This window comes from Accipiter gentilis, chromosome Z, assembly GCF_929443795.1.
Source record: "Accipiter gentilis chromosome Z, bAccGen1.1, whole genome shotgun sequence".
NCBI classification, from domain to species: domain Eukaryota; kingdom Metazoa; phylum Chordata; class Aves; order Accipitriformes; family Accipitridae; genus Astur; species Astur gentilis.
In genome coordinates, this window is record NC_064919.1 from 69,205,149 (window position 1) to 69,219,108 (window position 13,960).

Here is a 13,960-nt window from a genome sequence, read left to right on the forward strand (position 1 = left end):
TTATGAATTGTTGTTAAGTTTCTTTTCTTTAAGCATTAGTTGCTACATTTATGAATATTGCTTCTCTTACAGTCTTAGACCATCATGACAATAACTGCACTAGGGCTTTAAAACTTAGGATGTGGGATGGGCTCTTCCAAATTTGATGGAAATATATGGAAGCCGTTCACACCAGTTGCTGTGCATTAGATTCACAAGAAGGACAGAGGATAGCATTTTTATCTTGGTTATGTATCTCCTAGGTGAAACATAAATTTCAGCTCAGTGATAATTTTACCCACCTATCTAGATTAGGAAATCACTGATAGGACCTAAATAACAGCAGATTTGGAGGGCTGTTTGGGTAAGGAATAAAAAATACATTCCTATCAGCCCTAACAGAAAAGATCTGTCATACTAGGAATAATTCTGGGAAATATCTCTTATTTTGTTCTTAACCTCCTCATTTAAATCCCAAACAAGGATAATACTACATTTAATATTGCATTTTTTTAATGCAATTACTGCTAATTCAGCAGGATAGACTTGAATTTTCCTTTTCCCACAGAAAAATAATTCAGAGAGCAAACCTTTCTAAAGTTAATGTAGATGCAAATTACACATTTCAGGCTAGATGGCATGTATTCTAGTCCTTTGCATCAAATCCTAATGCAAGTGGGTTTTTTCCTGAAAAATACATCAAAACCCACCTCACTCAATGCAGATTCTGAAACTTTTACAGTTAATTCTGGTACTTTCTCAAAGCACTGTGTATAGAACATATGGCAAGTGTATAGGTTGGTGTAATTAACTTCTGAGTCTACGAAACTGCAAATCAGTACAAAATTTAAATTATTTGGAGGAATATGTGTGTATTTGGAGTAAAACAAGAAGAAAACTTGACTTGCAGTGGGTATGCAGTAGGATATTTCACTGGGAGGAGTTAGTAGTCAGAATGGTGCACATCTGCTGGTGATGATTATTATGCACAAGAGTTTATTTTGCATAAGCAGCTAGTTTCAAAGTGCAGAGAATGGATGTGAACGTATGGGTGTGTATGTAACTATACAGGCATTTGTAACTTGCAATCATGGTCCTGATATTTCAGGCAACAGAAAAGGCAATAAAAAATAAGAGCTCATTTCTCTCCAAGCTTGTCCTGCACCCGCTACACATGTCCAGGCTTGTATCCATGTAGCTACAGCAAGCCGATCTGATCCATCTGAGCAAAGCCCTCACTTTGCATGGTAGCACAGTTCTTCCTTTTTGGCAAGTCATTCAGCGTGTGGGACTCTCACAGGCACAGCAATTCTCAGCGGACTGCAGTAGTAGTATTATTAGACTGGAAACCTGCCTTCAAAAATAAAAATATACAGTTATTTCCTGGTAAAACTACCATAAGATGGTATCTGTAATGAAAACCTCTCTTCCCACATCCATCTCCTTCTGCCAAAGCTGTAAGGATTTTTCCACTGTTCCCTGACATTTCAAGCAGCACTCTGGTCCTCTGATGTTTACAGCTGCACGGTAGTATTTTTCACAGTTGAACTCAGTTTCATATATAAACACATCATTTCCCAAATGGAAGTGCAAGTCTTGCAGACACGGCCAAAATTTCCTTTCAGTGACCCCAACATGACCTTAGCATCATGTCTTTACTGGTAAGAAAGTCATATTTTTACCTTCAGATACTGATGTGGATAACACCTCTCAAGGCAGAACCAGGGAAGAGACAAAACATGTTGTCTTCTGAGGTCAAGGCCAGGTGACTCCCATGACTGTTAAATCCCTGTCTTCCCATTCCCATAGACAGGGATCAACGTGGTTATTATCATCCCTGCTTACCTCCCACTCCCCAGCCCACATGCATTAAATGTCTTTTTTCCCCCTATGACTTTTATTCTGGTATGGGCAAGGGTGAAGGGCCAGTGGTTGGATGACCCAGAATGATCAGAGACACAGACCCGGGCCAGGGGTGTGACCAGCAGAACTCCGCAAGAGGCAGGGGCTCACCCCACAGCCCCCAAACTGAGCAATAGACATGGTTTTCCAGGGTGGCTCATGGCTGGAAACATCTTGTTTCTTCAGGAAACAGTGTCGGCAAATGAATTTATGAAAGAAACATGTGACCCGGCAAATAATTTTTAAAGGGTGTTAGCTCCACTGTAGCCATGCAGTTAGTGTCAGTACCGGGGCAATGAGCTGGGAGGGCTTGTCTGCCTTGGCTTAGGCACTCCCGAGATGCCAATAAACATTTCCTTTCCTTCTCTGTGGGAAATAACACACCATTACACTCAAAATCTTCTTTGTGGGCAAAGAGGAAGCATGCCATATATATAAACAAAGCTAAGAATTTATTGTTACTATAATGTAAATCTTAACAGTCTAATTCAAGAATCATTATTAGTCTAGATGTTGTTACTGCAAGAAAAGGGAGACTAATAATACAGTTAGAGCATTTCTGTACAGTGAATGTCTCAATAATAGCAACAGTAAAATTGTAATGCATATATTTATTAATTTCTATCCCTTTCCTTGGAGTTATGCTCACCCTTCCACTGCTTCTCTGGACCTTCAGGAGATTTGGACTGCTGGAGAGGAAAACAGTGTTGACCATCAGCCCCTGGAGTCCTGCACTGTGAGGAACGTGATGTTCATGGAGCTGGACGCTTCTTCCTCCCCTGAGATGCACTTGGGAACATTTTATCATGTTTGTCAACACAGTTTTACACCTTTCTTTTTCTTTGCTGGTCTACAGCTCCATGTTACAAATGTATTTACTATGTATGGTACCATTTATGTATGTTAGATATTATTTCTTTGTTCTCTTTGTTATGGCTAAAATCAGTTTCATCCAGCTCTGGGTCCATATTTCTAAAACTGACCCCCTGATGAGTTGTCTCCGGTTGTCAAGCCTGTGCGCCTCCTCGTATCACTCCACCCCTGTACGCCTCTGCGATGCACCCTGTGTCTCCGCTTCTCAAACTCTCTGCCATTGTACCAGGCATCTATTTCTCTGCCCTACATCATTGTGTCAGAGTCTTGAACATCTCATTTGACATAGCATCACCACTCGCTACTGCCAGCTATATAAAACAATGGTTGTACCACGCAAGGTTAAACAAAAGTAGAACAAATTAGCCGTAGACACCTGGTCAAATAGAGAAATGACTGTCACGGTTAAACAAAGTAAAACAGAGCTGTGGGCAGGTCAAGAGACTTTCAGAAAGAGCACACCTGACAAGCCTTAGTCCTGAGGCCTTGCAAACTCCCTGCAGAGCTCATGGCCTCTTGCTAGAAGGCAATACTACATTGCAGAGCTGCAGGGTTACACAGCAAAATCCTGTTGTCTCTGGAGATGGTTGTGTCCTCATAATCACTCTCTAATAGCAATACATTCACCCAGCACTTGAACCATTTCACAGAGTGTCATCTTCCAGTGGTGATGTGTGTGCAGAGACTAGGAAAGCTCTCAGTTTTTCTTTTTAAGCTGCTGGGTTGTACCAAAACCCATGCAGTGGATGTCAGTGCTATGTCCAAGAGGTTAAGCACAGTTCCTATGGGCAGAATGACTGTGGGCCGATGACTGCAAGCCGTCGTGGTGCTTTCGTGGTCTGGGATGTTCAGGGGGCTACAATACCCCCTGCAGAACCTGGTGTCCTAAGTTTACTCCTTTAGATGTTCTTTGTGTTTCTCAGTCACACCTCCTGCACATACTTTAGGCCATTTATTTTGGATAAGTATTGTTTTTTGTGGCTAAATATAAGGTCCTTTCATGTTGTTTCATCCCTAGCAAAAACAAATAAAAAAGTTTCTCATTCCCGTGGTTTATCATATGAAAGAAAATTCTATGACTTAATCAGAAAGTATTAAGACTTTGGAGAACAGGATTTTGCAAGATCGTCTGATCAGTTTGCCTGGTCCAGCATGTCTTGGATACTTCGTGAAAACAGGGTTTGAAAACTAGAGCTGTCTTTGCCAGCCTTCCTGTGAGACGGCAGGTCTGTCCCCGGCGCCAGCCCAGCTCCTGGCGATTCACCAGCTCTGGACCTGGACGAAAGAACGGTTCATCTGCAGACCCCCCCAGGAGTCCCCCCTTAGCCCAGACCCTGCCTCCCAGCCCAGCCTGTGGCACTGCCAGGCACTGGGAGCTGCTGAGCCCGACGGCCAGGCAAGGGGAGAGCGGTGTCCGTGCCCAGGGATGCCGATCGCCGACTTCACAGAGGGACGGCCAAAATACCTGCTCTGTGCCTCTGACCGATTCCCTACTGTTCCTGTCTTAGTTTGGGGGGATAGGATAGATAGAAAAAGCGCTTTGGAAGGGCACCACAGAAATACCAAAGAAAGGGGAACTGCAGTGCTTTCTGAAATAATCCCTACCTCTACTTCTCAGTCCAACTCCTATCTGCATCTTCGTCCAATGCAGTACCTAAGTTTTCAGCCAGTTGTTTCTGTGTCTTAATCATCTTTCAAAAATGTTAAATTCAAACTCCAGCTGTACTTACAATTAGCTTAAAGTGTTCTTTCATACCAAACATATTCAACAGAGGCTGCATTATTTCACACCGCACTGGAATTTCAAACTGGCTTGATTTGCTCTCCTATTATTCTGTTGCTTTGGATATATTTTGTACATAAGCATTTCAGACATGCTGAACATTGCTCACTGTTGCTGAAAAGACCCTTGTAATTAATAGCTAAAAGAAAGGAAAAAACCCTTATAAAATATCTAAAGGCTGCAGTTTTCTAATTAGGACACAATATGTGAGAAGACCTCTAAAAAACCCACATCATAACAGAATTGTACTTAAACATAAGTCTATTAAAAAATAATAAATGTGATACTGTCTCTTTATTCCATCTCAGAAGGCTTTGAAAAGTTTCTCACATGCTATAGTTGCCATATAACCACATGCTTCCAAAAAATGAATTAAAGAGAGAAAATATAATTTAGTACCCCAGAGTAATATGTAATGTGGTGATTCATCTCATCTAAAAGCAGCTGCTTTCTTTGTCATCTTTGTAAGTAGCATTCATTTTCCTGGCATAAGCACAATTTACAAATTCATCTTGGTCCTCCCAAGATTCAGATAGCATCATTAGCATATATTTAGCAGTAGAAGACAGTGAGCAGCAGGTACCAATGGCTGGCTGATGCTAATATGCTTTGGGCACTTCTCCAGATTGTATGATAAGAGAAAAAATACACTACTTCAAAGTCTGCCAGTCACAAACCAATTAGCAGAAAAGAATACTAAAATGACCTAAAAATTCAGCACTGAACTGGGCGTATAGGTATACTGACATGTTGCCTAATGTTTCAAATCCTAGTTAAGACAAGAAATTACCACCTGAGTGAAGAGATGCTTCAGCACATTATTGTCCCATTTAAGCCTTTTTGGTTTGTGGGGGTTTTTTTCGGGGAGTTTTCAGTAATAGAAACGTAGGTATCTGCTGCCTACTGGCAGTGTGGGTGATAAATATCCAACAAATCGTAGCTGACAGATCCTGCTGTCAACGTGAATTGAATATTTTCATTTTAGCAAAGGATGCCACTTTCCTAACATATGTTGCTAAATAAATGTGCTCAAGAGCTAAGCAAGCATGTCCCTATCATTTGTTTTCTTCCAACATTAAAGAGATGTTAGTTGCTGCTGAGAGGTAAACAAACCTTTTTCGCAAAGCAGGCTTAGCAAGTTGCTCAGTGACACCCAGATCAGCAAGCACGGACACAGGCATAGAATTCAATTCAAAACGTGCTGATAATTAACCCTCTACTATCTTAAAAATACACATCTTAAAGTGAGAAAGCAGACTTGTTGCAGTCTGTGTTTTACCCCAATCCAGCCTCATTTCCTAATGGTTGTGGCCTGCTGGCCAATAAACCATCTAATGATCTATAGATTTGTTCAGTCTATGAATTTCGTTTCTACCCCAATGAGTGGTAGCAGCAGAAGGAAAACTCTATGGAGAACAGCTCCTCATGTTCTGCTACATGCCCATCACTTGTTCTTCCTAACATCGGTAACCAAGCAGACAAATAATGCATCTGAATTTGTTACTCTAGAGGAAATTCTGTGTTGTAAACACTTGAAACTTTGGTCACTGGTGTCAGAGGTACTTACTGTCTGAGCTAGCACAATGCAAGATCACCACAATTCATATGTGAAATATTGGGTGTTTTGTTGCTATCATACTGTACCTGGCAGTTCTAATAATTACTTGATAACAAGTTTGATACTACTGACTTCATTTTATAGGTCTTTTCTCTGGAGCCTAAGAGGTGATTTAAAAAAGTTTTAGCCCAAGACTTATCTTGAAGAAGGTGAATTGGGAAGGCAGTAAAAAATTGATACAAGTGTTTGGTCTCTCAAGGACTGAAAGAGTGGGAGCTAACCTGATACTACTAAAGTTCATACAACAGGAGATTTTATTTATTATAAATGCCAAATGCAGAAAAAAGTCTTTTTTTTTTCTGTTTGCTGAATACAAGCACCTGTGCAGAACCAATCTCCAAAGAAATGAGGTACTTCAGACACTGCAGAGGTCTGTGTCATGCCGCAGTGTGCCAGACATGCCCTGTCCATCTCTGTGTGCTCAGTCAGCGGCCGCAGGCACCCCACCGGTGATGTGCGAGGTTCACTTTGGCCGTCACACAGAATTACTCAGGACCAAAAAGTGGCTCAAAGCAGGGACCTAAAAGCCAATGGGTTATTTCTTCCCTCAGTAACTCCCTGTGATGCCCATTGCTAGAAACAGAACACAGCTTGGGCAGGCAAGGTGGGTAGCCTGAAAATGTGATTGAAACCCCTCTATGGTCAGTGGCTACTCAAGGTCAACATCATGTAAAACCAGCATCCCCTCAGCCTGCAACTTCCCAGACCCTCTTTAAATCCACCTGGGATCCATGAAGCAGAACAGGCTCCCCCAAGTCTGCAGAGCTCGCACACCCCAACATGTCATCGTTCACATACTCTCTGTTGATCAGGTTATTTCCTGACAAGAAAGAATTCTTGCCATCTACCCACGTTTTTTTCAGGTTATTTCCACCTTCGATTCAAAGATGGTTTAAAGCAAACCAAATAACCAGCATTTCCAGCTGCATGTGAGTTCAAATGTACCTTGTATTTTGAATTTCCTAGAGAGAGGCTCTAGGCTTAGCTAGTAGGTCTTGTGTCTCACCCTTGGCATGTTGGTCCTAGGACTCATCCCTCTGGAGCCATGAACTCTCCTCCCAGACAAAAGCCTGCAGGGTCAATCATAGGAAACTGAATCCAGTTTAGGGTTTCAGTTTCTGGGCACTGCACTCAGGGACCAGATGCTTAGTAAAAGGTGTGTCAGAGTTCACTTTCAGGCACTTAAGTGCTCTTGTTTTCCTTGAGATGGCCTCTAGCACAACCATCACAACTCTAAGAAACTCAGGCAGAGAAATGCCAAGTTAATCCATACTGGTGAGTTTTAGATGCATGTTAAGCATTGAGCTGCTTGACCCTACAAAGACCTAAGCAACCTTGAGGGAGGTGCAAAGTGCACCCGAAACAGCCCCAGGAACGTAAACCTGAAAGGGTAGGTGGTTAATGAATTAGGCACTTCCAGGATTGAGTGGTGGCTGATGAAGGTATTTTAAGCACATAATTTGGGAATTAGGTGCCTAAATGCCTCCTTGAATGTAGTCCCAAACATTCTTGTTCTGCAGCTCACTGCAGCAGCCTGTATATTGGCTTCACTGCAATTTGGGACACACCTCCACTCTGGGCTGCTTGATGCTCATTAGGACCCTGAGATAGAGAATAAAAAACCAACCAGGTTATCCTCCTTCTTACTGTTCTGCTCATTGTCAGACTACTTACAAATTGCAAATCTTTGAGCAGGAATTAAAAATGAGCCAAGAAGGAGTTCAAATTCACCACTGAAACAATATCTCAGTGACAGTTATTCACGAGAGACAAAAAGTATCCGACAGGTAAAATCTTGAAAAAAAGTTTCATGAATGTTTAATGCAAGTTCTAAGAATGCAGCCTGCCAAACCAGAGTAAAAAGTAAATGTAGAAAAGAAATATGTAAATTTATACAAAAATAGAGTTGCTTCAGACAGAACATGCCTGATGCACCAATAATAAGGAAAAAGATGAACCACCCCACCTACACGCAGTTAACTTTGCCAATTGCTACAAATCACAGATCCTACATGCCAGTTTAATACTACCAGCCCATTTTTGCCTTTTTTCCTTTGTCAGGCTTGTTCCTCCTCTAGGCAGCAGGGATGGTGACTGCTCTGTGGGAATGCGGTTCAGTGGAGGGTTGTTAGCAGAAGTATGGCATGGTACAGTGGGAAGGGCAGAAGGAATGTCATGCCTTACACACGAGGTAGTGTATTTGCAGCAATACTGAGGACTATGAAGGCTTGGAGAGCATGTGCTGAGTGATAGCTACATTTTTTCCTCCCCTCCTGCCTTTTCTGGTTTTGGGATTCCTATAGATATGCACCTATGGCTCCTATTGGAGCAACGTTAGCCTCTAATCCCAGTTTAGAAAAGATGTTAAGGGTGAGAAAAGGTGTTCAGATTTTGTATAAATCCCAGAATGTATAGCAAACTATTTGGGGGCTTTACTGTGCAGGAGTTTTCAGACTAGTTTTCATGTGTCAGCTAGGTATGGGAATTTAGGTTATTAGAGCTGCATAACTCCCTATGCGAACACTGGGCATTCTTGTTCAGAATTAAAGTAAACTTAATTTGATTTGCTTTAATTCATTAGCTGGGTAAATTAAGCTAAATGGAAATAACATGAATCCTGAATGAGTACATGAACACAAGGCTTTAACATGGTTTAGCTAATCTACTTTAGATCTAATTTGGACAAATTTTCCTGACTCTCCAAGCAGACAACTATTTAAGGCTAGAGCCTACAAGGAATGCAGATCCTGTAAGCCTAGCTTAAGGCGCCTGGCTCGCAGAGGGGACCTCTGCATCGGGTGACTTGGGTCCCTGCAAAGTTTGCATACACAGTTCTCAGAGAGACAAGCAAAAGGACATCTAGAAGCAGCCAGTGAAGGAATGAGCACTGGAGTCACAGGCAGCACGGCCCCCTTGAGAGCCTACGTCTTTCCTACACAGCCCCCGATGAACATTTGTATAACCCGGGGACTACAGCCCAGAGTCCTCTTTGGCGGGTGGGCACCTTCAGTGTGTCCTCCTGAAGAACAGGGTAAAGCTCAGCCCTGACAGAGGCTGGTGGGACCGCCACTGTCTCTTGCACACTGCCCTGGCTAGCAGCGAAGCGGCTTCACCCACGTGGAGGGGAATCCCAGCTCCTTTGGCCTCAGAGGTTCAGGCACATATATCCCAGGAGCAAGCATCTGTGATCAGTGTGAGCTAGGGCTCCTTCCCTCATTGTCTCCAAGTGCAGAAGAATGCCAAGGGAGGTTGTGAGATGACCCTGAAGCCCATTGCTTTGAGCATTTACTGCCAGAGGTTCCTCCTCCCGGGGCTGCTCCTGTATTATACAGCAAGCAATAATGGATTTTAAAGAGAAAGTGGCCACAGCTGCCTTCTGTGGGATACTTCATCCTTTGGATGGGCGCTCGTGATCTCAGAGTGGTCCAAAGGGAAACCTGCAGCATCCTCCAGCTTCCTTGTCTGGCTGTTAACACACAGCTCCCCAGTCTGTGCTCAGACTGCAAGGAAGGGCAATTGCTTCCTCCTTCCTTCCTGTCCTCCTGCCGTAACAAATTCCACACAGGCTTTTCTCACCACATTGGTACACTGAGCAGTGCTCCAAGGTGCAGTCCGCCCTTTATCTGGCTACAACTGTGAGCAGTTAAATTTCTTTCCTCCCCACCCCCAGGCATGGGGATGCATATTGCTCAACTTTTTTGGCCAAACACATTCCTTAACTATAGTTCAAAGCGTGACCCATCAGTTCTTGAACTATGGCACGCTTCTTCACCACTGCATGTGCTGCAGGGGTATGGACAGCTAAGCCTGGAAAATTACCTATTCGAGACACTGCGAGACTGAAGTGTCATTGCTCACAACCATCTGGAGCAAAAGACAAACCGAACTGTCCAGCTGCTCACCTCTGTACATTGATGCATCAGCCACATTTTTATTCAGGGTTTAACATGTAGCATCATAACTTCAATTTTCCATCTGACTTTCATGCCACTCAAAATTCAACTTAAAGGCACCCCTGACACATTGTTTGTGTTAATCAAGGCAGAGATCCAGCTGCATTTTGGCACACAGCTTGTGAATGGATGCTGCCTATGGAACAGCCCAAGCTGCCTGAGAGCAACTGCGTGTGCTTATTCACAAGTGAGGCCCAGGGAGACAGTGGGAAGGGGAAAAGAAAAAAAAGAAAATGCATACGCTAAATTTTTGAAATTAAAGGCTGTGATGAAGAAGGTAATTGAGCTTGATGAGACAGACTTTCCTTACTGCCCAGCAATCCCTCATTAGCACATTCAGTCTTGTTTGCATGAATCTAGTGGAGAGCCTGGATTTCTACACTGTAGCTACACATGTGCACACTGAACAGGTACAACACTCTTGACAGCAGGGACTTTCTCTTTGATACAGCTTGCTTCACAGATCCTGAACAAGGATGCAAGCAAACATCTTGTTTGCTTGCATTCCCAACACTTACTAAGCTCTGAAAAACCGTTCCTATTTTTCTTACAATTGTATGAAGTGAAATCTACCCATGATAGGTAAAAACTGGCACAGACTCGACATGGCAACTGAATCAGCAGCATGGTCCTCAATTCTTCAGTTTAACAGTTAGGGTACTCATCTTGTCTGCAACATTTCTCTGAGGGAAGCAAAACGGAAGGCCACCAAATGTGGCAGAACCCTGCCAGGATGGCACTGGAGGAGTCTGACACTTCTTATTTTGCAAGTGACGTTTTGCAACATTGCTCATGTATATGCAACTAGACCAGAAACTAGCTGAGAAACTGAAACTGGCACTTGTGGCTCTTCCCCCTACTCACCTTAAGAAGCACTGGGGCAGAGGTGATGAGAATGGTACCCTCCTGAGAGAGTGCCAGCTGAGTACCCCTCAAGGTCAGAGAAGGAACTGAATGTCTCCTACTACTTGTACCTGAGAACTAGTCATTCAAAATGGAAGGGAGGGGGGATACTCTTACAATATTATTTCACTACCTTTATTTTTAATGAAAGAACTGACTCTTGCTTTTTTTCCCAAAAGGAAAATCTTAAAAAATAGCATGGGGTCAATCACTACCAACTGTAAGAAAAAATGCCACCTGAACTCACTACAAATAAAACTTTGTACTGCCTCACCCAGCTCTTTAATTTTTTGTGTATTTATGTTATATGCCTCATGTGCAGCATTATTTTGTCAATAAAAACTTAGGTATTACTGTCAATTATAGGGATCAAAAGAGAAAAAAGATGGTATTAAAAATTCCTGACTTTATCTTCTCACAGAATATTTTCATGCTCCTTAGAAATGCCTTTTAAAACTAAAACCAGTAAAAACCCACATGTCCCTTCTGATTCTTTATTTCAAATTATAATGTCATATTCCCCAAAACAGCAGGAGTGGATTTTTATTAAAATTACAGGAAAGAGCTTTTTGACAGGCAACTTCAAAATTCTGTAGGTTAGATTCAACTGTAAATCAGCAGAGGGGAATACTCTGGACTGAATGCTACTGGATTGATGGAAGGATGTAATTTCAACTCGCAGAGCCTGATAGTCTTCCCAGTGGAGTCAAGCAAAAACAAATTCTCCTTGATTTCAAAGTGGAGCCAAATTAAGTGCTTAGTTTTAAATGGAGTTGCCAAGCGCCAAGTCTATCAGCCAGTTGGTATGGGAGATGCCTTTTAACTTTAGAAAATTAAGAGTTTTACTGTATCCAAGTCATATGTATTGAAATTAACTCAGTGCATGCCTAAGCTCTGCTGCTAACTGCATGAGTCTCAAGTATACTGAAGTTACATTACTTGCATATATTACACAATTTATTTTCTATGTATAGCACATGATATACTGCACTGCGTTACATTGAGAAATTACTGAAGTTACAAAAGCAGGATCTCAAAACTTAGGAAATGCCAGAAGTAAGGTAACCCATGTGACTAATTCAGCTTCCCTCTGCATACGCATCACAAATGGGCTCCATCATCATGATCACACATGATTTTGCTGGGAAGGCCTTTCTCTTTCTGTGCACTGAATGAACAGCACCTGAATGAGATTCCTCTAGAGGCTTATTTTACCTCACTGCTGTACACATTGCCCCATCCCTTACTTCCCAAATAATATTCACACCTCATTCTGACGACTAAGTACTGATTTCCTTAGGAGGGTTTGAGGTTTATGTTTAAACTTTAATAAAGCAGCATCTGAAAACTCTATTTCAAGGAGTTTATATTCACAACATTCCAGCAAAATGAGCTGGGTTTATTATTCCCTTTTACAGCTGATAGATTACAAGTGTTCTCTAATTTGTGCTGATCTACTTAAAGAAATGAATTCCTGATATTTTTTTTTTCCAGAGCACTTTGCATTTTGCAGAATTTTCTCTACTCAGACCAGAATGTCCATAACCTTCAGCAAAAATTGTGAATGCCCAGCACTTTTTTCAGAGTAAGTCCTGGGTTTAAACTCAAGCCTACACAAAATGGAGAGCACAGCCTTCACACAAATTATTTATTTTGTGTGGCTTATATTGCATAGAAGAACGTGAGTACAGGCAGGAACAGAGTTGAGTTCTCTGAGCACCACTCTGCAGGCTGAGGGAGACCCTTACTTCTTTCTCACTGTGCAGAGTACAACTGATGCTGCACAAGAAGTAATGATTATATAGACAACAGACTGCTGTATATCCTGTGCACTGAATGAGGCAGGGAAGTTGTGGAAAAACACTTAGGTGACCATGTATCACGATGTGCCTTGATATATTAGTTACCCAGGCAACTTTAGTTCTGGAATATCCTAACCTTTTTTTTTTATTGCATGATCAATCTTAGCATTCTTTAATATAGTTTTTTTGTTGTGTGCAACTTCCTAAAATGATTCCCTCTTCTCCCCAGCCCAATTAAAAAACAGATAATAAACATATGGAGCCGTACTGACGCTCACAGTGCTGCCTCACAGAGTTTGCATTACAGCAGCTCTTTCAGCCCCCAAATCTACAGTTCATCAAGTTAAACTTTTCAACTGCAATATCAGACCTTTGACCATGAGCAAAGAAAGTAACTTCTAATGAGAGAAGCAAACACTGCCATCCTCACCACCAGAAGAACTTGTTACCCATTTTGTGCCTGCTCATTATGGCTATTTAGTAACAGCAAAAGGACAGGATGCTTTGGAAGCCCAAGGTATAATCAGGGACTTGAGGAACAGGCTTTTGTAGTCACAGGGCTTTCTGTCCTCGCCCTTTTCTGATCTGTGTCCCCATGTGTTCCTCCCTGACCATCTCCGACCTCCACCTTGCTGTAGTGCTAGGCCCAACTTCAAACTTGTGTTCCAGGCTGCTGCTTCTCTCCTCCTGTGGCCAGGCTCAAAGAGCAGCCACGCTAGGATTGACCGACAGCTTCTTTACTCAGCTTCTGGTCTGGGAGGTTCAGCACCTTCTGGATGAAGTGAAAAACAATTACAGAAAAAGTCTCACTTAGCCACTGCTGACTGAGGTTAGAACCAAGACTGCTTGGAGCAAAGGGGAGCTACAGAAAGTTTATCTGTCAAACTTGAGCACAGCAGGGCCCGGAGAAACCTTAGTTTAACTTGGAAATATGTGGACAAATTTTCACAGGCAGTGAGCAGGCATATCTAAGGATGCAAAAGGTAATGAGTCTGCCAAATTTCAAGTCCTTGTTCCAAGGTATGAAAGAACTAGAGCTTTCCAGCCAAACTGTGTAGAGAATTTAAGAGGAAAAAACCTTTTTTTATTTTTATGATCTCCTTCTGAGAAATAGCTGAACAACTTTCATTTAAGTTTCCCAGAAGAA

General features: G+C 42.3%; 1 protein-coding gene across 1 annotated transcript in view; it reads right to left on the bottom strand.

The window, feature by feature from the left end:
- Positions 1-1,241: 1,241 nt before the first annotated feature.
- The window catches only part of SNX18 (sorting nexin 18), a 32,042-nt gene continuing 19,323 nt past the window's right edge, over positions 1,242-13,960 (bottom strand). Inside the window, exon 2 of the mRNA XM_049794746.1 lies at positions 1,242-1,333. Coding sequence (XP_049650703.1) covers positions 1,317-1,333 — 17 coding nt within the window. The 3' untranslated portion in view covers positions 1,242-1,316. The remainder of the gene's footprint in view (positions 1,334-13,960) is intronic.